The sequence below is a fragment of the Solanum stenotomum genome, chromosome 3 (assembly GCF_019186545.1).
Source record: "Solanum stenotomum isolate F172 chromosome 3, ASM1918654v1, whole genome shotgun sequence".
In the NCBI taxonomy this organism is placed as follows: Eukaryota; Viridiplantae; Streptophyta; class Magnoliopsida; order Solanales; family Solanaceae; genus Solanum; species Solanum stenotomum.
In genome coordinates, this window is record NC_064284.1 from 7,414,453 (window position 1) to 7,438,266 (window position 23,814).

General features: G+C 33.6%; 2 protein-coding genes and 1 pseudogene across 2 annotated transcripts; 1 reads left to right on the forward strand and 2 right to left on the reverse strand.

Moving 5' to 3' along the window:
* Positions 1 to 1,026: 1,026 nt before the first annotated feature.
* LOC125857750 (histone deacetylase 5) lies at positions 1,027 to 15,131 on the forward strand. Its single transcript, XM_049537380.1, has 14 exons — positions 1,027 to 1,250; positions 1,322 to 1,520; positions 2,055 to 2,201; positions 2,308 to 2,420; positions 2,564 to 2,775; positions 4,106 to 4,170; positions 4,340 to 4,510; positions 4,682 to 4,768; positions 9,757 to 9,889; positions 9,969 to 10,090; positions 12,699 to 12,892; positions 13,035 to 13,164; positions 14,436 to 14,500; positions 14,595 to 15,131. The coding sequence occupies exons 1-14, from the start codon at positions 1,087 to 1,089 to the stop codon at positions 14,758 to 14,760; spliced, it is 1,968 nt and encodes a 655-aa protein (XP_049393337.1). The 5' UTR covers positions 1,027 to 1,086; the 3' UTR covers positions 14,761 to 15,131.
* Positions 15,132 to 15,278: 147 nt separating this feature from the next.
* LOC125857753 (DNAJ protein JJJ1 homolog) lies at positions 15,279 to 17,803 on the reverse strand. Its single transcript, XM_049537383.1, has 3 exons — positions 15,976 to 17,803; positions 15,694 to 15,752; positions 15,279 to 15,604 (listed from the first exon to the last, which is right to left on the reverse strand). The coding sequence occupies exons 1-3, from the start codon at positions 17,716 to 17,718 to the stop codon at positions 15,547 to 15,549; spliced, it is 1,860 nt and encodes a 619-aa protein (XP_049393340.1). The 5' UTR covers positions 17,719 to 17,803; the 3' UTR covers positions 15,279 to 15,546.
* Positions 17,804 to 19,004: 1,201 nt separating this feature from the next.
* Positions 19,005 to 20,176, reverse strand: LOC125857853 (DNAJ protein JJJ1 homolog; annotated as a pseudogene).
* Positions 20,177 to 23,814: the final 3,638 nt, after the last annotated feature.

The window sequence follows — 23,814 nt, forward strand, 5'->3', positions numbered from 1 at the left end:
CTTTTTCGTTTCCTCTATTAAGATTTTTAATGTACTTTTTTCATCTCAAATTAGAATCAAGGGACATCTTAAATACTCCTTATTTAATTAGGTCAAGCAAAAGAAAATTCTCGAAAATGAAAGAACTAATATTGTAACTTGTGTTTTTTGTTTTAAAAAAAATAGCACCAATAAGATTTTCTTTTATCGAAAATAGGAGTTACTTTTACCCAAAAAAAAAAGAAGGGATCTCACATTAATGATTTGGATAAGAATGAGTTGTTCGTATAAATTCGAACAAAACAAAAAGGACAGAAGTTCCTAAAAAGAGCGAAATTATATTTTTATATATTAAATAAAAAATAGCACCAACATGATTTTCTTTTGTCAAGGGAACTTACATTTAATGATTTGGATAAAAATGAGTTGTTTGGCTAAGTTCGAAGAAAACAAAAAGGACGGAGGTTTCTAAGAAGAATGGTAATAAGTTTTTACATTTTACTTAGAGGTCGTTTGGTGTGATGGATAAAAAAAAATAATCCTGTGATAACTTTTTAGTACCTCTCAATTATTTATTTGGTTACAAAATGTGAGATAGCTTATCATAAGATTAATAATTATGACTGACATAAGTTATTCATTTTTGTGGATGGAATACTAATTCAGGAATAACTTATCTCGGGATAAAAATATAAAATAACAAAATTACCCCTTTAAACCTTCTTTTATAAACAAACAACTTATTTTTAGAGGACATTTCTGTAAACACACAACTTATTCTTACAAATTATGTCATGCATATTTGACAAACCAAACAACCAATAAAAATAATTTTAACATAACTAATATCATCATAACTTATCTCAACATAATTTATTGCATCATAATTAGTCCCAACATAATTTGTGTTCAAACCAAACGACCCCTTAAGGTTTCCCTCCATTAAATTTCAATTTTCAAAACAACATTGGGCTTTGTGTAAAAAAGTGGACTTTTCTCTAAAAGGGCCCATTGTATAAATACGTCAAACTGAATTAGCATTGCCAGTTTTGCCAATCAGTGTGTACTCACTAGGAAAAATTGATTTTCTCTGCAATCTACTCGTCCATGGATTCTGATTCTTTTAGGTCGTCGGAACGACGACGAGTTGGACTGATATACGATGAAAGAATGAAAAAGCATTTTGATCCAATTTTAAAGGATCATCCGGAGAGTCCAGATCGTATTTATGAAATCTGGAACAAACTTCAACATTCAGGAATCGCTCAGAGGTACTTCTTCATTTCCTTTTCGTTCTATAACCTATTTTTTTAAAAAAATTAATTATTATTTTTTGGTTCAGATGCACTGTTATGGGGGGAAAGGAAGCCAAGGATGAACATATATCTTTGGTTCATGACAGAAAACATATAGATTTCATCAAAAGCATTAGCTCAAAGCAACAGAAGTTCTGGAAAGAGATGACTAAGAAGTACAATTCGGTATACTTCAATCAAGGCTCTTCAGAAGCAGCTTACATTTCTGCAGGTTGTGTGATTGAGGTAACCTCCGTGTTTCATTTTACTTGTCCCTTAAACAAAATGATGTTCTATTTTACTTGTTCATTTTAACAAAGCAATAGAATTTTATTATTTTTCCCCATACTAGCCTTAGTATTAAATAACTACAAGTTGTCTAATTTAGATTTCTAAAGCATCATTAATAAGCTTAGTTTAGTAAAATACACTTATAATTAATGCTTGCTTAAGGGGTGTGATAGGTCAACAACAGTGGCCAGGTAACATTAAACTGAGGGAGTGCTCATGCTTTTTGTATAATCTGTCAGAAATTGTTGCTTTTCATTGGCTCTATACATGTTGTCTTCCTTTTTAATTGAGTATTTGGTTTGGGACTGTGTAAACTTTGTGCACTTAAGGGCATTTGTTAATCTGCTTTATGGATATTGTATTGTGGATCTTGTTCTTTTGGATGATTCTTTTGTGCTTTACTGTGTATTGTGATGATCAAATTTTAGTGTTCTCCCACTTTGCATCTATGATATTCTTTAAAGCATTGAACTTGCGTGTACCATACAGGTTGCTGAGAAAGTTGCTGAAGGAGAACTAGACTCTGCCTTTGCCATTGTCAGGCCTCCCGGACATCATGCAGAACCAAATCAACCAATGGGATTTTGTTTGTTCAACAATGTTGCTATAGCTACACAATATCTCTTGGATAAAAGAGTAAGTGTTAATTTCAGTTAGTGAAACGTAGGTGGATTCAAATCTTTGATTAGTTTTGTGAATCAAATCAACGATTTTAAATATTACCTGGTTAACTTCCTCGCAGGCAGATTTGGGGATTAAGAAGATTTTAATTGTTGATTGGGATGTCCATCATGGAAATGGCACCCAAAAGATGTTTTGGAAGGACCCTCGAGTTCTCTTCTTTTCTGTGCATAGGTACGTGTGAATGTGCTAGTCTTTATTGTATTTCTCAACCACTTGAAGTCTTTAGGATGTAAATAAAATGACAAAGAATATTATTTGTTTAAAAAGGTATCAAATTTAGTCTCTTATGGTGTATCATTGTTGGTCTTAATTAGGCACGATTTTGGAACATATTATCCTTGTGATGAAGCTGGGTCACATAAAATGACTGGTGAAGGACCGGGAAAAGGATACAATATAAATGTTCCTTGGGAGCATGGCGGTTGTGGTGATGCAGACTATCTTGCTGTGTGGGATCATGTCTTGATTCCTGTTGCCAAAGAATTTTGTCCTGACATTGTCCTGATCTCAGCAGGATTTGATGCAGGTTAGCTAGAGCTTGGTTTTATCCTCTGTGGGTCTTCTCATCATTTTCTAGTGTTTCTCCTATCTCATCTTTTCTCTCTCAGCTTCAATTTTCGTTTTTAAGGTTTTTTCAGCAATTTAGGGTATTGCTATTCTTGGTTATCAATGTGGTTGATTGTTATTGATGTCTGCACGATGCAGTGTTTGAATCAATTATCTATTTTACTTTTAAAAATCATTTTCCTTATACCTGATTTTTGTAGTTTCATATTTGATTTAAGATAAGGTTAACAGTGTTATCCTTAACCTATGAGACTAATCAGCTACACTTAGGACCGGTTTGTACATGATATGAAATCATGATTTGAAATCAGATTGGTAAAGTTTTATTTCGACATGCAATTTGGATTTCTTAAGTTGTAATTTTTTCTCATAAACATGAAAACCCCACAAGTTGTGAAAATTATCAAAATTTCTCCAGTTCTCAAAAACAAAGATGATTTTTATGTAAAGCGTTGGGATAAAGATAGGATAATGGCTGAATGTGTCTGGTTTGTGATGCAATGTCCTTGTAAATGGAAAAGATGGTTGTTTTGTATACATCTGCCTTCCAAAATCTAGCAAGTAATGAAAAACGCTAGGATCTTGAGAACATGTGTGTACTTGGAAAGAGTGGTATGATTACTGCTATTTGTGTTTCCAGACAAATCCCTTTTCATTTTATTTCAATATTTTACCCTTTTTATTAGTACAAGTCGAGCAGAAGGGAAGAGCTTCCAAAATCCCACTATCAAGAAAAAGGCTATGAGCGCTTATCTAACTTCTAGCTTGTTAGGAATGGGATTCCTAGGACTAAGACAGGTAAAGCCGAAGTATACATCGGTGAAAAAGAATTTACCTGTAGAAAACTCATTTTTTAGGTATTTATATGACCTTATGGACTCTTTTGAAGTGGATTGATTTAATAGAAATAGAATTGTAATTCCAAAAGGATTGGTGCATAGACACTGCTATTGATGAAAAAAGGATCTGGTCTTTCACTTTAATTGAGTATTCCTGCTATTTTGATTCAGAAACCTATCTCATACATCTCTATACATGTGTTGGTTCTTGAATCTTCAGTAGCTTTCTTGTCAAGACCTTTTGTCATTGGATATTTGGCTAAAATGGAGTAAGTTGGCAACGTGGGACGATGAGACATATTAAAACCCCTGAACTAACATTATAAATTTTTTTTTATCTCTTTGCTCTTATGTATTTTGTCGAACTGTTATTCAAATTGGAAATCATAGTTTTCTTGCTGACTAAACTGATTCAACAGTCTTTAACAGTTTTGATGTTTAATTTGATAGCTATTGGTGATCCTCTTGGTGGGTGTTGTGTTAGTCCACATGGATATGCTGTAATGTTGAACAAGGTGAGCTCTAAGTCACTGTTGCAAAGTAATCATTGATTTTTTTTCTCAACGAAAGTCTTTGTTTTTCTTCTGTTTATGTCATTTTCCGCCATTTATCCTTTGCTTGTGATTTGTTTCTATAAAGTACATGTTTAGAGACTTCACTTACATTTTTATTTGCATATTTTAGTTGCTAGAGTTTGCCGGAGGCAAGATTGTAATGGCACTCGAAGGTGGATATAATAAGGTCTCTATAGCAAATTCTGTGCAAGCTTGTATTGAAGTGTTATTACAGCAAAAACCAATTATTGGATCTTCTGAGGCTTATCCATTTGAATCCACATGGCGAGTGATACGGGCTGTAAGAATGTTTCTGCCCTAGCCCATTGTGCTTCTCCTTGTTTTCCTTTTTTTTCTAATTCAGAGCCATAATCTGTGAGCCAAATTTCCTGCATGTTAAGAGTAACAATATGGCCTTATGGTTTAAGGTGTGCATACTTAATTTTTCATTGTACACCATAAATGTGTTCAGGTACGAGAAAAGTTGAGTTCATTTTGGCAATCATTTTCGGAGAGATTACCGGTGAAAGTAACTAGCATGAGCTCTCCTTACATTCAGGTCAGATTTCTTTTTCTTGCTATTTAAGTATCATCAATACCCTTCTCGAGAACAATCTCTCCAACTCAAGTTGTTGGGGCATGTATTGTAAGGCATATGTTTTGAGGTATGAAATATGTACCTTTCAGTTTTTATTTGTTACTATTAGAAAAATAAGAAAAATGTTTTTTTTTTAGAAAAATAAAAGATACAGTTAAATGAAGAACAAGAGATAGAAGAGATGGAGAAGAGGTTGTGATGTAATGAGTGATATGTTGTTGAGTTTAGAAAATTCTAGACATTAGGAATTGTCTGCCACTCAAAAACCTCTGTACCTTAGAGAAATGGGTAAGGTCAATGTACACTATACCCTCTTTACACCCTACTCTGTGGGACTACAGTGGGTATGATGTTGTTATCGTTGTAAAAATTGTCTGCCGGGGATGTAGACTTTGCTTAAACCTCAACATACTGTAGCCTCTAGGCTCGTAAAAGGCACCTGGTCCCACAAACATTATACAACATGCAACTAGATTGACATGGAGTCATGATGGGAGTGCCTTGAGGGGAGTGATCCAAATGATATCAGCAATTCAAGTTCCATTAACAGTGGGCTCCGTTCAAGGCACTCCCATCATGTCACCATGCCAATCTGGTTGCTTGTTATAGAATGTTTATGGGACCAGGTGCCTCTTACGAGCTGATATCATTTGGATCATTGCACTTCTTTTTTATAAACTTATGATAATCTATGTTGCTTGGACTCTCCGAAAATATTGCAACACGTGTTGGATCCTTAAAAATGCACTACTTTTGGGGATTTGACACGCACCTGTCAATATTTTTGAGTTTGAACAACATTGATGATAACAATAATGTCCTTTTGGCAATCATCTGCATATACATTAAAACTAGGCATAGGATAGGTGATGTGACACCTCTCTATGACCAACAATTACGTTTTTCGTCTTTTTGACTTTTCTCTCCCCCTTTCCCTTATTATCTAATTAAAGGATTAATCACTGACTACCATATTTATTGAGAATCATTACATATTAATCAATTAATTCTATATCAGTTACATGTGTTTTTTGATTATTTTCCACATAAGTTTCAAACACAAATTTATTTCTCTCCTTATTTAAAGCTTTTACATAAAGTTTCAGTTATAAAATTATTTTCACCCCATTTTTCAAAAATAGGAAAATTCTAAGCATGAGGTTGATGGACCAAGGCCATTTTTTTGTGCTCACAAAACATTTTTTTTTATCTTAAACTCCTATTGAAACAACAAACTTTATTATATCAATAACTCTTTCTTCATTTTTCAAGACACCAAATATCAGCATATGCGAAGCGGGAACTGAACACCAGGGGAAAGGTCAAAAGGAAAAAACGAGGTTCAAGGCTTCTATCAAGCGTTTTATATTTCTTTGATTATAAGTAGGGTGAAGCATGAAGAAGTAGGGAATTAGTAATTAGAACTTTTGCTAAAGTTCTGTCCTGCAACGACAACCTATTCGATACATTTTGCAATATAAACTCATGTATGAATGTATTTATTTTTTTCTTCTGTCATGTCTACCTTTTTTTTTCATTGAAGCATTTCGAATTTATAGAAAAAAATAAATTAGAACAATATAGGTTATGGAGATATGGAAGGAAAATGAAGACGAACATAGATGTATCATCTCCTTAAATCTATAGATAATATTGATGTGTTTAATTAGCAAATAATTATTCATTTAGTTTGTTTCATACAGAGTAGCATTAGTTTATTCCATATATCATCTCCTTAAATCCATAGAGAATAACAATGTGTTGTTCTAATGGTAGTGAATATTATTTAAGGAATGAGATTTTAAAAATTGGGATATTCTTAAAATGTGAATAATGAGGGAATTGCCTTGTGATTTAATAGTTTCTTTTCGAGAAGAAAGGAAGATGCCAAATGTATTGATTGTAGTTGTGTAACTATGAAAGGCGCGGTTCTAACTTGTGAGGAAGAAATGAAAAAGAAATAATTGGAAAACAGAGGTAAATAATAAATAATTTAAGTGTCATTTCCTTTTTTTGGTTTTTATATTCAGGAATATATATTTTTAGTCCATTCTAATTTGATTTTTAGTTTAGGATTATATTTATACAAAATATATATTACAACATATAAAATAATAATGTAGAGGAATGCATAAAAAAGTATCAGTAGGGATTACAACATAACTAGTGAAATCCCACAAGTGAGGTCTGGGAAGGTAGAATATATGCAGACCTTACCACTACCTCGTGGAGGTAGAGCGTCTGTTTCCGAAAGACTCTCGGCTCAAGTGCAACAAATTCAGGTACAAAAAAAAGACTGTGAAGAGAATACAACAATAATAACGTAACAATGCAAAGTCTATCGAAAAGGAGCCAAAAACAATAATACAATAATGTGATAGTAGAAACATTCTAAACAATAAACTAGGATACATTAAAGAAAATAATAATACCAATGATAAACTCAACCACAATAATACTAAACACTAACCACCCTAAGCACAATAATACAAAACACCCCTTACTAACTTTTTACCCTAATATGTGTCCTTCACACCCTCCTATTTAAGGTCATGTCCTCGATAACATGAAGATGCATCATATCTTGTTTTATCACCTCTACCCAATACTTCTTCGGCCTACCTTTGTCTTTCCTCGCACCCTTTATAACCAAATTGTTGCACTTCTTCATAGGTGCGTCTACGCATTTCCTCTTCACATGTCCAAACCATCTTAATCTCGCTTCCCTCATCTTGTACACCATCGAGGCTACCCCATTCCAAATAACCTCATTTCTAATCTTTATGGATTTAAGGAGATAATATATGGAATAAACTAATGTTACTATATATGAAACAAACTAAATGAATCATTATGTGCTATTTAAACACATTAATATTCTCTATAGATTTAAGGAGATGATATCTCTATGTTTGTTTTCATTTTCCTTCCATATCTCCATAATCTATATTGTTCTAATTTATTTTCTCCTATAAATTTGAAGTGCTTAAATGAAATAAAAGGTAACATGATAGAAGAAAAAAATAAATACATTCATACATGAGTTTATATTGCAAAATGTATCGAATAGGTTGTCGTTGCAGGACAGAACTTTAGCAAAAGTTTTAATTACTAATTCCCTACTTCTTTATGCCTCACCCTACTTATAATCAAAGAAATATAAAACGCTTGATAGAAGCCTTGAACCTCGTTTTTTCCTTTTGACCTTTCACCTGGTGTTCGGTTCCCGCTTCGCATATGCTGATATTTGGTGTCTTGAAAAATGAAGAAAGAGTTACTGATATAGTAAAGTTTGTTGTTTCAATAGGAGTACAAGATAAAAAAAATGTTTTGTGAGTATAAAAAAATAGTCTTGGTCCATTGACCTCATGCTTAGAACTTACCTACTTTTGAAAATGGGGTGAAAAATAATTTTATAACTGAAACTTTATGTAAAAGCTTTAAATAAGGGGAGAAATAAGCATGAGGTCCTAGAATGACCACACATCCATCTTAACATCCTCACTTTTGCAACATGTATCTTCTGGACATGGGAGTTTTTGACTGGCCAACATTCAACCCCAAGCAACAATGTCGTTCTAACCACCACTTGATAAAACTTGCCTTTGAGTTTCGATGGTACCTTGTTATCACACAGAGACAAGCCTCCACTTTATCTATCCTGCACCAATACAATATGTGTTGTCATTGTCGATGTCCCCATTCCTTTGAAATATCTTTGCTAAATCGGTTGGTATTATATATTACTCCCTCCAGTCCTTTTTACTTGTCATATTTCGCTTCTTGAGAGAGAGTCAAACTACATGTACTTTGACCAACATTTTAAGATATATATTTTTTATCATATTGATATGCAAAGGATTGCAACTTATAGTATTTTTTCATATTGTTTTCCAATAGCTAAATTATAAATATTATATTGAATTATTCTTATTCAAGTTAGCTTCTAAAATTAATCAAACTAACTCTTGGAAAATATTGTAAATGAAAATATTTATTTTTGTAATTTTCAATGTGTATTTGTGAAACATTGTCAATTATATCTCGGATAACTTCATGCTAAGTTACTCGGGTGCGGGTGTCTAATACGAGTGTGGATCTAGAGGTTGGATCTTTCATGTTCTAATTTTTAAGATATGGATACGGGTGGTGGGATTCTGCTAAAAACAATTAAAATATCTAAAAAAAGAGTTATAAAACCTAAGTTATGAGATATTATGTGGAGAACTTGAGGAAAATCCTAGAAGGAGATTAAAGGAAAAGGAGTGACATAGAAATTTCTATATAAAAGATATTCCATTTTCTTCAATTTCACCTTAGCTTTTGTATAGATTTACAGAAATCAATTTTGGTTAAAAGTATCTACAATCAGACATGGATCCCACACCCGTGTCATGTCGACACGGGTGCGGCACCAAAAGTGAAAAATCTAAGCAACTTAGGCTTCACGTAAAATTTTATTTTGTTGATATTATTTTTGTAAATTCAGTGATGCTCTTTACATGACCGTGCAAAGTGCGGTTAAATTTACTACTGGTAGTAAAATACCCCTTTTTGTCGAGCTCTAGTTTTGGTTGCCATGTCCTTGGATCATTTTGTTCCCTTGATTCGTCAGTTCACTAATTAGATTAAGAGCTTAGTCATAGAATTAGCGTTGGGAATGCTTTGTGCAAGTGTTAAATTATGAGGTCACACATACTAACCAATGGATGGATTGTGTGCAAGTATCAGTTAAATATTGGCGTTGTGGATGGATTATTAAGCTTTACTATGCTTCCCAAAATAAATGAACTTTTTCATTCACAATGTGTCACCACAAAATCCCTGGGAAAACTTATGTAGGCCAAATGCTTGTTGCTCCTTTACTTTAATTTCATTTAATTCTTCTAATATGTGCAATGTAATTGTTTCTATATTAACTTTAATAGATTTTGTTACTTCTACTTCAGGTCGTTAGCTCTGATTCTGAAGATGAGTACAACACCTTTTCTAACAGGGTAGCACAAGATTTGGAGAAGGATATTGAGAATGTAATACAACCATTTTCAGACCTGAAAGTTAATGATGGCACAGGCATAACAAGTATAATATTGTTTTCCCTTGCAAAAATTTGCTGTTTTATTTCTGGAGATGACTTTTAATCATCTTTGAATTTTCACAGGTCAAGCTAGCCCTAATTCTCATACTTGGAGGGAAGAGCTTTCAAAGATTGATATATGGTATGCCACATTTGGATCAAATATGAAGTTATCAAGGTTCCTTTGCTATATTGCAGGAGGACAGGTATAGCTATAATTCATTATTTGGAATGCATACATTCATTATAAACCTCCTGCACCAGAGAGTAGTGAGTTGTGAAAAAACATTAAACTGCTACTTTTGGCCACTCCCTCTCTAAGTGTGTGGCTTTATTCTTCTTGAACTTCTACAACCTTATCGTCCTTCTTAAATTCCAGAATGATCTTAAAACTTACTCATGTATAAACCGAATACTTGTGTTCTACAGTAGTATGGAAAAGTTGTTCTAATGGTTGATAGTTTCCTTTGTCAAGCAGAAGGACGAAAAAAAGTTATAAATTATAAAAATGATAAAGTTAATGATTAACAATCTGGTCCTAGAAATGCCAAGATTGAGAGTTCTAAACTGCACCTCAGCAGGAATTAGGTCACCCGTGTATTGGTTTTTTGTGAAGGTAGGTGTTGAGTGGTGAATACAGCATCACTTATGAAAGGATTGAGAAAATGGAGAGAGGTGTGGAAGGAGTCTGCAAGTTAAAACCGTGAGCATAAATAGTTACTTGAAATGGTTGAAAATTCATTTTACTGGGAAATCTTCATGTCTTTGTCAAGTTTAAGGTGCTATCTATGTATTCTGCTAAAATAAAATTGGAACATTTCAATGATTGGGAGGTTCAAAGAGTGGCTGATTTCCTCAACAAACTTGATCAATTTCCTGGGGTTCAAGCTGGTGAAGATCATTTATGGTGGCAGGGAAACTCCCAAGGCATTTTTAAGGTCAGTGCTGCCTATAAAATTATGAATCAGTCCAACCACCAGATAGCAAACTTGCCATGGAAGCAGATTTGGAGGATAAAAGTTCCCCACAAGGTATTAATTTTTGTATGGTTATTGGCAAAGGAGGCCACTTTAATAGTGGACAACTTGATGAGCAGAGGTATGACACTGTGCTCAAGATGCTTCCTGTGTAAAGAAACAGCTGAGACAGTCAACCATCTATTTCTGCACTGTCTATACACAGCTCATTTGTGGAGAATCATCCTAAACCTTAAGGGCTCATTTGGTGTGATGGATTAGAAGATTTAATCCCATGATAAATTTTGAGTGACCTATAATTTGTTGTTTGGTTGCAAAGGTTGAGATAACTTATCCTAGGATTAACAATTAGTCCTGCACTGGGGGTGGAATAGTAATCCCAGGATAACTTATCCTGGGATAAAGGATGTAAAATAACAAAAATCCACATTAATATTCATGTATATTAACATAATTTTGAACAACATTTATAATAACTTTCACAACCTTAATTATTCGTTGTTTTTATGATAATATATTTTTCTATTAAAAATTTACATTTTATAAATACAATTTTTATTTATGAATATATTATAAGTTGAATTTATTTGCCTAATTCTTAAGTTTATTTATATTTTGATTTCTCTTAAAATGTTCACTCCACTACTAAATTACATGTTTTTGATTAAATAGTTTATTACTCAGTAAAAAAATATATTTTATATATCAATTAAAATGTAGATAACTTTAATAATAAATTTTCTCTTACTTTAACAAACTTAAAATGAAAGTTTTATTTTTAAGCTAAATAAGATGGAAGTTTTATTTTTAAGTTAAATAAGATGAAAGTTTAATTTTAAAAAACACTCGGCACAATCATGAATATGCACACACAAAAATATGTAAGCTAAATAAGATGAACGTTTTATTTTAAAAACACACGGCACAATCATGGGAATACACACAAAAATATTTAAGCTAAATAAGATGGAAATTTTATTTTTAAGAATGAATAACTAAAGCATGCAAAGAAAATGTAAAAAAAAAAAACTAAATAAGGTGGAATAACAAACAACTTATTCTTAAAAATTATCCAATGAATACAAGATTGAATATGACAAACCAAACAAGCAATAAAAATTAATCCCAGCATAACTAATCTCAACATAACTTATCCTAGCATAACTTGTATTCAAACCAAATAACCCCTAAGGTTATAGCAAGGACAATGCCAGGCAAGATAACAGAGGCTCTTAGCAGCTGGGAGGGAACATGTTCACATGCTAAGGATAGGAGTAGATGGAGAATTGCCCAGCTTGTATCTGGTGGACAATTTGGAAGGAGAGGAATTTCAGATGTTTTGATAGCTTAAAGAATAATGTGTTGAAGATCAACTTGAACTTCATCTTACTGCTATGTTTTTGGTGTAATCAGATTTACTCTAATGATATTGTGTTTGTGTCTATCATAGATGTTCTAGATTCTTTATAGCTAGCGAGGGAAGACACTAGAGCTCTACTGTAAATATGGTTTCAGAGTACTGTTTTGATACTTGATATGATACAAAGTTACTGATTTAAAAAAAAAATGAAACAGCGTCCTAGTGCAATTAGAACTGAATGGTGTGAGAATATTTCTTAGAAGATAATAGTGTAAAACGTTTGCCATGTTTATTGCCTCCTTGAAATGGTTTTACATATTTGGGTCATAATGATTCCGCAAAACTTTAATGACTCTCAGTTAGTCAGGCATCTTATGATATGAAACTAATTTAATGTTAAGATGAGATTGATGCTGATGAAAGGGTAAAGAGTATTGACCTTTCAGGGTGTCTCTACGTTTTTTTTATGCATTCCAGGTGGAAGGCATGCGAAAGCCATGTATTGGTTCGTTGGATAAAAGCAAGCCAAAGGAGATCAAATGGGAATCTTTTCCCCATCGCCTATTCTTTGCTCGTGAGCATACAGCTACATGGGGTCCGGGTGGGGTTGCTTTTCTTCACCCTGAAAGCAACAGTGATGAAAAAGCTTACTTGTGCCTATATAGGATAACGTATGTCATTCTTGCCTTTATCTGAAATGTTTCTCCTTTCATGGTAATTAGGAGTTTGTCATTTTGTTGGCATTTTTTAATAAAGACCTTCGACTCTTGGTGATTTAGAATTATAACTTAATATTCTTTTTTCTTTTTACAGGCTTGAGCAATTTAATGATGTTTTACTTCAAGAGAATACTTCGAGCTTTGACATGAATTGCCCTTTGTTTGACATGACTGACTTACAATCTATTGAAGAAAGAAAATGTGTTCCAGCTGAGGCTGTCAAGGTGTGATTTTATGCACTCTGTATTGTTCTCATGAGTATTATTCTCTTCACTCTCGTATTAATGGTTCAAGTAGAGCATATAATGGTTCAAAAACTATAAGATTCAAATGGGCATAAAAACAATGGTAGCATAAGATATAACCATATATTTTCTGCTAATTAGTCACTAATAAATTCCAGGTTGTGATGGATGGAAAATTTTATGTATGTAATTCATGAGGATGTTCTCTCCCTGGCATCCGTCAGCGTTACACCTGCATTAATGAATTAGCCATGTAGGGATAAGGGTGAGATTTTGTGCAATAATAACTTATCCATAGTGATCCCACAAGTGGGATATGGGGATGATAGAGTGTATGCAGACTTTACCCCTACCTTGTAAGGAAGATAGGTTGTTTCCGATAGACCCTTGGCTCAAGAAAAACATTCCAAAAATTAATTGAACTATTCACCTCATCAAAAAGGAACTGAAAGGACTGATATGGGAGGGATGAGGGAGATGTGACCTTGTTGATCTGTTGAATCATAATTAGCCAAACAACATAGAATCATCAGTTCTCAGGGATGATCATCCGAAGACTAGTAAATCCTAGGAAGGAAACCATGAATTTGCCCCCAGATAAGCTCAATAGGTGGCAATCTCATCACGGACTTTAAATTGTGTTCGCATCTCTCAACTATTAAGTTGTCAACAAGAATACTATATCTTGAGTCAAGTAAAGTGATGATGCCAAAAAAAATACTCCCAAGTAAAGATAAATTTATGCACTCCAAATGTCCGTTATTTTGTTAAAAACAGCAAACATAAGTTTCTCTTGTATCTTGAGTTTGTTTCCTCTGCCAAGAAATTTCGAGCCTCTAATAACTTGCAACATCTTTTTTTCTATTTATTTTTCCATTTTCTTAATAAACAAAATCCTTTACCTGAGCTAAATCTGAGTCTGAATGTTAACTGTCTGGGGGTGTTGAACAGTTTGATAAGTTCCTTTCTTTTTTAGTTTTTCAGAGTGAAATTTAGTGAACCCCAAATTTGCCGAAAACTTATTTACTATTGAAATGAAATGAAACCAATGGAGCAGAAGGGATAGTAAAAGATGACGAGTATTGCTTTAAAAAAGAAAGTAAGAATCTTAGTAACAGGACAGAATAGTTTCTATCCTATCCTAGTAGTGTTCATTCTTACCCCCTGCCCCAGACGTCTGGCCTTTTCTTGACATAACTCTGAGCTAGATGATTGTTCTCATTGTATGATTTTGTTTGACTTTCATGTAGAATGGCTGGTACCATAATGTGCTATACCTGGGAAAGGAGAATGGTATTCCTATTTTGACAATGACGTAAGCGTGTTGCCTTTAGTTTTGTATGCTCTTTCGTTTATGTATTTTCTTGTCCAACTGAATCTCATCCATCACTTTTCTGCTTCTCTATCAGATGCCGGCTGTCAGATGTTGATAACTTCAAATCAGGTAAAGTAGGTATGTGCAAACCATCTAAAGAATATGCCAATACTCTGATTAGAGGTTTGGTGGAAGGGAAGCAGCTATCAGAAGAGGAAGCCACCACTTACATACAAGAAGCAGCTAGCAGAGCATTGTGACTGCCCTATCCTGCTTGTTTGTATGTACAGTTGCGAATTCAGAGTGCAGTATTGAGTAGCTGCTAGACAATTATGTGATTACTATGCCTAGCAACATATGCACCAGAAATGTTATTGTGCCATATTTTTTGCAGAAGCAACTTCTTCCCATTTGGTCAGGGTGTATATAACTTGTTCGATCAACGTAGATTTTTGTGTGTAAATTGTTTCTGGTTCCTTCTTTCATTGCAATATTTTGGCTTAGCAGTGAAATGTATTTTGCCCACAAACTACTCTGATCATGTCCATTGAATTTGGCAGTTAGTAGCTGATCCCAGTATTTGTGAATGAATGTGCGTGATTGTGTTGTTTAGAAACTTGTAAGTGCAGTTGTTCAAAGCGACAGTCTTTGGTATTCAATTATGGCACAGTTGCATTAATATTTAATTCTTTTTTTTTCAAATCATCAGAGCTGAATAATTTCTAAATGAAGACGGACCACTAAAGGCCTCAATTTAACCATAACGTAAATGATCCTGTTGAATATGAATTCTTGTCTATTGGTTCAAATCAAGAATTTTGAGCATACAGTTGAATCGAAGGAAAAAGGAAAAATTTTGAGCCCAGGTATTTAGACCCATCAATTAAGTGTAATCTACTGTCAAGATACAAAATTCTTCGGTTTTTTCAACTCATTTGAATATCGTATAAAATGATGATGCTAAATAGTACAAAATGATCTATAAACCATAAAGAATAAGGAACAAATAGTCCACCCCAATCATCCAACAATCCGCTTGAACAATATCACCGCGATTTTAGTTTAGCATGCCCTGTTGATCCTAGATGCTTGTGTAATTGATTCCTGTGGGGAGAAGCAGATTATTAGATATGGAAAAGAAGAGGAAATATAAACTCATTAATCAAAACAAAGATTCATGACTGAGCCTGCACCTTGAATCGAATTCCTCCCCACATGTATCACACAAGTTGCTAGAAGATTTCGATTTTCCCTGAATCCAAATGAAACTGTGTTATAACACATAATTCCAAAGCTTGGTTTCATTCACAACCACATCACAAGACAACTAATATAAGGTTCTTAAAAGATTCACTTGAAACAGGAGGAGTAGATAACTGTGGAAATGGAGTTGTAAATTCTCAAAAATTATAGAAGAGTGTGGATAGGAAAAAGAGATTGACATCAAACTAGTCAGGATTATCTTATTTGAGTACCTTTTGTTTCCTTCCTTTGGTTGCATCTTTGGTTGTATCTTTTGATTTGTTGTTTTTGTCTTTCTTTGTGGTAGTTTTCTTGTTTGTATCTTGACTTGGAACTTTTTCACTGTTTCCTGAAACATCATCTCCTTTGTGATCATTTGCAGTTTCTGCTGAAGACTGGGATGACAGCCCCTGGCAAGCTGAGCTATCATTTTTTGCACTATTTACCTCGACTCCAGTATCAACTTCAGTCACATGAGATCCTACATCTCCTCCTCCTCCTGATTCTTCTTCTTCTTCTTGTGGTCTCCTGTTTCTTTGTTTCCTGCCACCCCTATTTCTCCTATTACTTCTAAGATTATTATATTCCATGAAGTCCATTTCATCATTACTGGTTTCATTTTTTGCTGAAGTTTGACGACTACGGCCTGGAACTGCATTCTTCCTACTTTTGCGGCCAGATATCATAGCTTCAAGTACACTAGCTTCATCATCATCTAATCCAAGTTCATCAGTCACTCCCTTTAAATTACTGCCAGTTTGATAATTAGTGCTCTCATCTTCATCGCTGCTCTGAACCTCATCATCCTCGAGCTCATCTTCTTGAATTCGTGTACTACCTTTTAAATGCTCTGCTAACTCATCCACACCATCATCAGCAGATAAATCAGTTGTTCTATCAGCATCAGCTACATTTTTCTCCTCACTTTCATCATCCTCCACCACCCCATCATATTCATCATCTTCCTCGTCAAAAGCTTCTCTCAAAGCTGACACCTTCTCCTTATGCTTTTTGGACTGCTCGTGATTTTTCCACTGTTTCTCGCTCTTGAACTTCTTCGAACACACCACACAGTACAATTCATTCTCATCTGCCTTCTTTTTCTCGTCCTCGTCCGATTCCTCCTCAATTCCATCATCTTCTAACTCCTCTGCTTTCGTCCACTCAGGCTCTACGTAATTTCTTGCTCTCTCAGCCTTCTCTCTCTCCAGCTCCTTCCTTCTCTTGCGTTCCTCTTCCTTTTTCTTCTCCATTTCCTCGTTCCTCTTCATCTGCATGTCAATCACTCTCTTATCTCTCTTTTTCACAAACTCTGCTAATCCTCTAACAGTCTCATTGTATTCCCTTCGCGCCTTTTTCCTCAGCTTCTTGTTCTCATCCTCCATCACCCGCCTGGACTTTCTATTAGGTCCTGCCATCACGTCATACTGATCTGCCCAACAATAGTCCATCACAGTAACGAATCCTAGCCAATAGCTATAGAATGCAGTCACCTGAGCATAAGGACTCTCCAAATTTCCCATGAGAGGAGCTTCTTTTGGCAAATCTGTACCTAACTTCCTCGCGAAATTTAAATCGTGTTGGTAGATTTTCTCGAAGAGATCACCATACACCTTGTAAAATCCCTTCCCTTTATCTGAATATCCAGAATACACTGAATTTGAAAAGAAGGAGAACAGGTCGGGGACAGAACCAGAGTTAGACGAATTCCCTGGACCGGAATTGGAGAAAAGTATCTGAGAACGGTGCGAATCGTACCAAGCGCGCTCCCGTGCGTCCGATAGAACCTCGTAAGCATTCACAAGCTCCTGAAAAGAAGCTGTTGCTTCGGATTCCGGCACGCCAGATCGAACCAGCTTGTCAGGGTGGCGTTGCAGCGCTAGCTTTCTGTAAGCGGACCTGATCTCATCGGCCGTGCAGTCACGGCTCACGCCGAGGACCTCGTATAGGCACCTTTTCTCCGACGACGACGCCATTATCGCCGGGAAAGAAAGAATATTAGGTTTCTTTCCTCCTGTTTGGTTAGCGCCTGAAGCTGGGGGGATTATTAGGGTTTTTGGATTGGAAAAAAAAAAAAAAAAGGAGGTTGGTCGCTTAGGGGCTGTTTGGCAGGAAAGGGTAATGGTACCGTGCTTAGAACGGTCTCCAAAAATCGTGTCCAAAACATGGTTTACATATTAGGCAATAGATATACAAGTGAAATTTCACAAGTGTGGTCTGAAAAGCATAGAGTGTACAAATCTTGTGAAGGTAGAGAGATTTTTTTCGATTCAAGTGCAGCAAATGCAAATACAAATACGAAGAAAAAAAGAGACATGTACAATTGAGCTAAGGCTTGGATAAAAATAATCGGGGTGATTCACAACACTTTTCTATTATGATAAAATTACACCAAAGATCAACCATTAGTCTGTTTTTATTTGTCATAGTGATAGACGAAATGACACAACATTCAAGGGAAAAGTGTCGTAATTTATATAATTTGCATGTGATATAATGTTGATTGACAAAACAGAAATGAATTATCATAAACTAAAAGTTTGAAAACATATCCTAATTTTTTATTTTTTTTAAAAAAGTGAGATTAATCTTAGACTAAATAAAGTAATTGAAATACAAATTTAGTAGTGTGACACAAGAATGTAAAGGTGGAAGTGAAAAATCAACCACTGAGTTATATATCTAGAAGATAAAAGTTTCAAATATCTTGTATAGCGTAAGACGAAAAAATTCCAAACATATCATATATCAATTAGCACTTCATATATTCCTGTCTTATGGCATTATTTATTATTTATTAATTTTAAAAATAAATTTAATGATATTTTAATCTTAACAACATAGTTTTATTGTCATAAAAAATCATAATATATTTCAAATAAAAAATATCATTATTATGTAAGGCCAAAAATTATTCTATTTATCTCAATTTATGACATTTTTTTGTTTTTCTAAAGTCAAATAATTTAAGTTTGACTGAAAATTTGCTCATGAAATCTTCAATTTTTTTGAAATGAAATTTATATATTTATAAATTAGTACTAAAAAGTATTATAAGTTACAGTAATTGATAACTCAAAATATTTAAAAGATATATGAAAAATTTACAATAAAAATAAATTTATTTAAATCTCAATTTAAAATATACCACATAAATTGAGAGGGAGAGTAACAAATTTCTAAAAGTTTGAAAGTGAGTTTGATTCAGGACTGTATTAACAAATAAAATAGTCAAAACAAAAAAAAAATTATAATCTCATGATTCAGTCGGATTCCACATGCAGGCTACTTGCTCCGCCAATCATCATCTTCGTCATCTCAAAGCTGCCATCTTCTCATTTTCCTTATGCTTCTTGGACTGCTCGTGATTTATCCATTGTTTCTCACTCTTGAACTTCTTCCCACACACTACACAGTACAATTCCTTCTCTTCTCCCTTCTCCTCCTCCTCAATTTCTCCATCTTGTAATTCCTCTGTTCTCGACCACTCAGGCTCTACGTAATTTCTCGCTCTCTCAGCCTTCTCTCTTTCCAACTCCGGCATTCTCTTGTGTCCCTCTTCATTTTTCTTCTCCAGTTCCTCATTCCTCTTAACCTGCATCTCAATCACTCTCTTATCTCTCCTTTTAACAAACTCCGCCAATCCTCTAACAGTCACATTGTAATCCCTTTTCGCCTTTTTCCTCAGCATCTTGTTCACATCCTCCATCATCCGTCTGGAATTTCTGTCCGATGCCAAAGTCAATTTGTACTCATCTTCCTGACAAAAATCATTCACAGTAGCGAATCCTAACCAATAGTTATAGAATGCTGTAACCTGAGCTTAGGACTCTGCATATTTTCCCATAATAGGAGCTTCTTCTGGCAAATTTGTACCTAACTTCCTAGCCAAATTCAACTCATGTTGGTAGATTTTCTTGAAGAGATCACCATACACCTTGTAGAATCCTTTCCTTTTATCGTAATATCCAGATTCCAGAATACACTGAATTTGAAAAGGAGGACAGATCGGGGACGGAACCAGAGTAATTAGACGAATTCTTTGGATCGGAATTGGAGAAGAATATCTGATAGGCAGAGCGTTGCGAATCGTACCAAGCGCGCTGCGCGTCTGAGAGAACATCGTAAGCGTTCACAAGCTCCTGAAATATAGCGGTTGCTTCATATTCCGGCACGCCGGATCGGACAAGCTTGTCAGGATGGCGTTGCAGGGCAAGCTTCCTGTAAGCCTACCTGATCTCGTCGGCGGTACAGTCACAGTTCACGCCGAGGACCTCGTAGAAGCATCTTTTCTCCGACGACAATGCCGTTGTCCCCGGGAAAGAAAGAGCAGTAGGTTTAGGTTGGTCGGTTAGGGGCTGTTTGGCTGCAAAGGGCAAATGGCACCTTGTTGAGAACAGACTCCAACAGCCATGACCAAAACACGGTGGGATTTAGTTTTTAAACGAAAAATCCAATACCAAAAAAAAAACAAAAACAAATAAGAGGCAAGAGTTTTTACTCGATGACTCTTAAATTGAAAAAAAATTGATGGAGCAATCGTTTTTATAACATTACAAAATCAAATTTGATTAGTATTAGTATTAGGATTAGGATTAAGAAATTTATTACAAAACCAAATTCGATTAGAATCAAAATTAAGAAATTTATTCCAATATAAATTATTACCAAATATGAATCAAACAAATATCAAATACCAACTCCTAAATAAGTTAGGTTAAACTCTTGATTTAATTTATTTCCTACTTGAAATATACTAAAATGTTGAAATTAATAGTTTTATATATATAAAAAAAAAATAGAATAGCTAATTTAATAAATAACTATTCGATCCCGAATACCAAAAAATACCTTATTTAATCCTATATGCCTATCGTCGAGTACTCGGTATGAGTAGTATATACGGATAAAATAATATAACTCCTCGACTATTCTATTTTATACTTTATTTTGCAACATAGAATTTTGAAAAGTTTGGAATCTGGATAAAAAAGTTCAACAAAATTATTTGAAAACGTTATTCGAAAAGAATTCAACATAAATTATTTGAAAACATTCTTTATAGTATAAAGTTTTGCTTCAAATCAAATATTTCACGAAAATAAAATGTATTGTAGGTTGGAAAACAAAATAAAAATAGTAAAGGGGTATGGGATGAACAATTTTCGATTGATATACATAAACATTATACTGAAACTAAATACCTAATTATAAATCTATACAAATAATACAAAAAAAAGTAAAGAATTAAGTAAAAAAGGGTTTTGACGGAAAAAAATTGTATATGCTCATCGAGGCAAGAAATAAGAATTTGTGACGTAAATTCAATTAATGCATTTGTGACGAGAAAAAGAAATATTGATAGAATAGACACACCTAAGACAAAAATGATGAACATGCTTTCACAAGCTCTTAAATGGGGAGAGACACATGAATATTGAGATGAAAGAGTTAGAGCAATCTGAGAGTCATGCAATTTTTTACTAGGGTAGGTACATAATGTGAATGAAACTTAAGGATGCAATTTCAAAGAAGTTGAAGAAGAGGGATCAAACTATTTGATATTCCGATGGAATTTTGAAGAACACATGCGAAGTAGTTTTGAAGTGATTAATTGAGTTTATTATTATTTTTAGATTATTGGAATTTCAAAAGAGGGAAGATGGAGTACAATGATTTTGTTGTACAAAAGCAAAGGTAATATTCAAAATTACAATAACTACAGAAAAACTAAGCTACTAAGACAAACTGTGAAAATTTGATAAAGAGTGGTCCATATAAGGATGCGGAGGGGTGTTCTATCTCCAAGAACCAATTGAGATTTATGTTGGGGCGAACAAAAGTCATTCATCTTGTAAGAAGAATGTTGGAGCATTATGGGATAAGAAAAGACTTCTACATGGTGTTCATGACCTCAAAAAGACATGATAAAATTTCTAAAGAGGTTCAGGGAGATGTTTGAAATCTAAAGATGTACTTGTGTCTCACATCATGACCATTAATGATATGTATGATGATATCAGGTTTTAAGTAATTAAGAATAAATGGAATGACTCGTAACAATGTTCAATTATGATGGGATCACACTAGAGATCATCCTTTATCCGTTTTCATTTACATCAGTGATAGATAAATTAATGTGACATATTAAAGGAGACGTGTCATAGTGCATATTGTTTGTAGATGACCTGTATTAATTAATGATATAGATTGGAGTTAACAATATAATGGAGTTTGAAAACATATCCTAGAATTTAAAGATTTTCAGTTAAGTAGGACTAAAACAGAGTACTCAAAATGCAAGTTTAGTAACATAACACACAAAACAAAGGTAGAAATGAAGGTAAAAAAATTCAAACAGACTGAGTATTACACTTCATATATTCAGTTTGTGTGACATGATTTTGTTTTTAATTTATTTTTATAAAGTGACATTTCTTATGTGTTATGTTAATAAATTTGCATTCTAAGTTCGAGTACCAATTGGAGTTTGATTTCTTTCTTCAATTTATTAAGTCCAAAAATAATAAAATTCTAAATTTAAAAGTAATCTAAGTATAAACCTTTCATTATTATTACTATATAAGAGATGTGAATAAGCAAGCAACATTCAGTCAACATGCTTGCTTGCTTATTCACATTTCAAACAAAATTGGGCCTACTTCTATTAATTTGCAATTGTATTGCTTATACATATTTACATAGCAAAAACCATTGGGGCTACTTGAATATTGTCAATTTACCTTCCAATTGTAGACCAAGTGAATATTTGCAATTTCTTCCATTTGTTCATTTTAAATTTTATATGCTTCTTAAATTTTTATTGATATGACTATTTTACCATATATTTATATTAATTGACATAACTATAGGTTTTTAAAAATGATTTGAAATAAGTAATTAATGTTGAGGGTAAAATATGATAAGAAAAAATAAAAAAACCTTGATATGCTAACTATGTAATTTTAAATAAATATTAATTAAGAAAATTAATAATTTATGTATTACTTGTTTTTTTTTAAATTATTCCATCTTCTCTCTTACTTAAAAAAATATATAATTTTTTATAATTTATACATGTATTAATTATGCATGTTTTTAAATTTACATTATCAAAAAAATCATACTAAATAAGTACTACTTAAAATGTAGCAAATACCCATGTGATTTAAATTTAAACTTTTGGTTTAATTGTCCAAAATTCTATCATATTTTATTAATATTAACTAAGAAATACATTTGCTTATTATTTCTCAATCTTTTTATTCATACATTCTCTTTGATTTCTAATGTTAATGTTAGGTCGTTGATATTATTAGTAGAAAACAAATATTATTGTGTTTTAAAAATAAAAAAATATCACGAATAAAAATTACAAATTTCAAATAATAATAATCCGCACGGGCTTCCCCTTTTTTAGTACTTATAAAAAGAAGAAATTTCATACAGTCACTCAAAAATAGTCTAATTACGCTTTATAACTATAATTTGATAATTACAATTCGTATCTACCTGTTATAGGGAGGAGAGAGGCGAGCGAGAGAGGGCAGGGAGTGGGAGAGATGTGAATTGTATATGTATATCAGTTAGATAATTGTATATTATACATATGTATTTGTATATATGGAAAGTGAGATTGAGAGGGGGGGAGAGAGACGAGCAAGATTGGGAGAGGGAGGAGAGAAGCGAGCGAAATTGAGAGAGGGAGGAGAGAGGCGAGCGAGAGAGGGCGGAGAGTGGGAGAAAGGTGAATTGTATATGTATATCGGTTAGATAATTGTATATTATACATATGCATTTGTATATATGGCAAGAGATATTGGGAGAGGAAGGAGAGAGGCGAGCGAGAGAGGGCAGAAAGTGGGAGAGATGTGAATTGTATATGTATATCAGTTAGATAATTGTATATTATACATATGTATTTGTATATTCTGACGAATTATACATATACAAACGTGACTAATTATACAAACTCGAAGTCAGCCCACATAATTAATATATAATGTTAGTCGCGAGTGGTAAGTATAGCAAACTATAGCTGATAAGTAATTAAGTAATATAAGTTTGCTTAA

What these genes read in the sequence shown, in the direction of transcription:
- LOC125857750 (XM_049537380.1), top strand. Translation starts at nt 1,087, where the DNA reads ATGGATTCTGATTCTTTTAGGTCGTCGGAACGACGACGAGTTGGACTG. An exon ending in CATTCAGGAATCGCTCAGAG is followed by an intron (nt 1,251 to 1,321) that starts GTACTTCTTCAT and finishes TTTTTGGTTCAG; the next exon opens with ATGCACTGTTATGGGGGGAA. An exon ending in CTCTTCTTTTCTGTGCATAG is followed by an intron (nt 2,421 to 2,563) that starts GTACGTGTGAAT and finishes GGTCTTAATTAG; the next exon opens with GCACGATTTTGGAACATATT.
- LOC125857753 (XM_049537383.1), bottom strand. Translation starts at nt 17,718, where the DNA reads ATGGCGTCGTCGTCGGAGAAAAGGTGCCTATACGAGGTCCTCGGCGTG. An exon ending in CCAAAGGAAGGAAACAAAAG is followed by an intron (nt 15,753 to 15,975) that starts GTACTCAAATAA and finishes ATTTGGATTCAG; the next exon opens with GGAAAATCGAAATCTTCTAG. An exon ending in GGGGAGGAATTCGATTCAAG is followed by an intron (nt 15,605 to 15,693) that starts GTGCAGGCTCAG and finishes TTCTCCCCACAG; the next exon opens with GAATCAATTACACAAGCATC.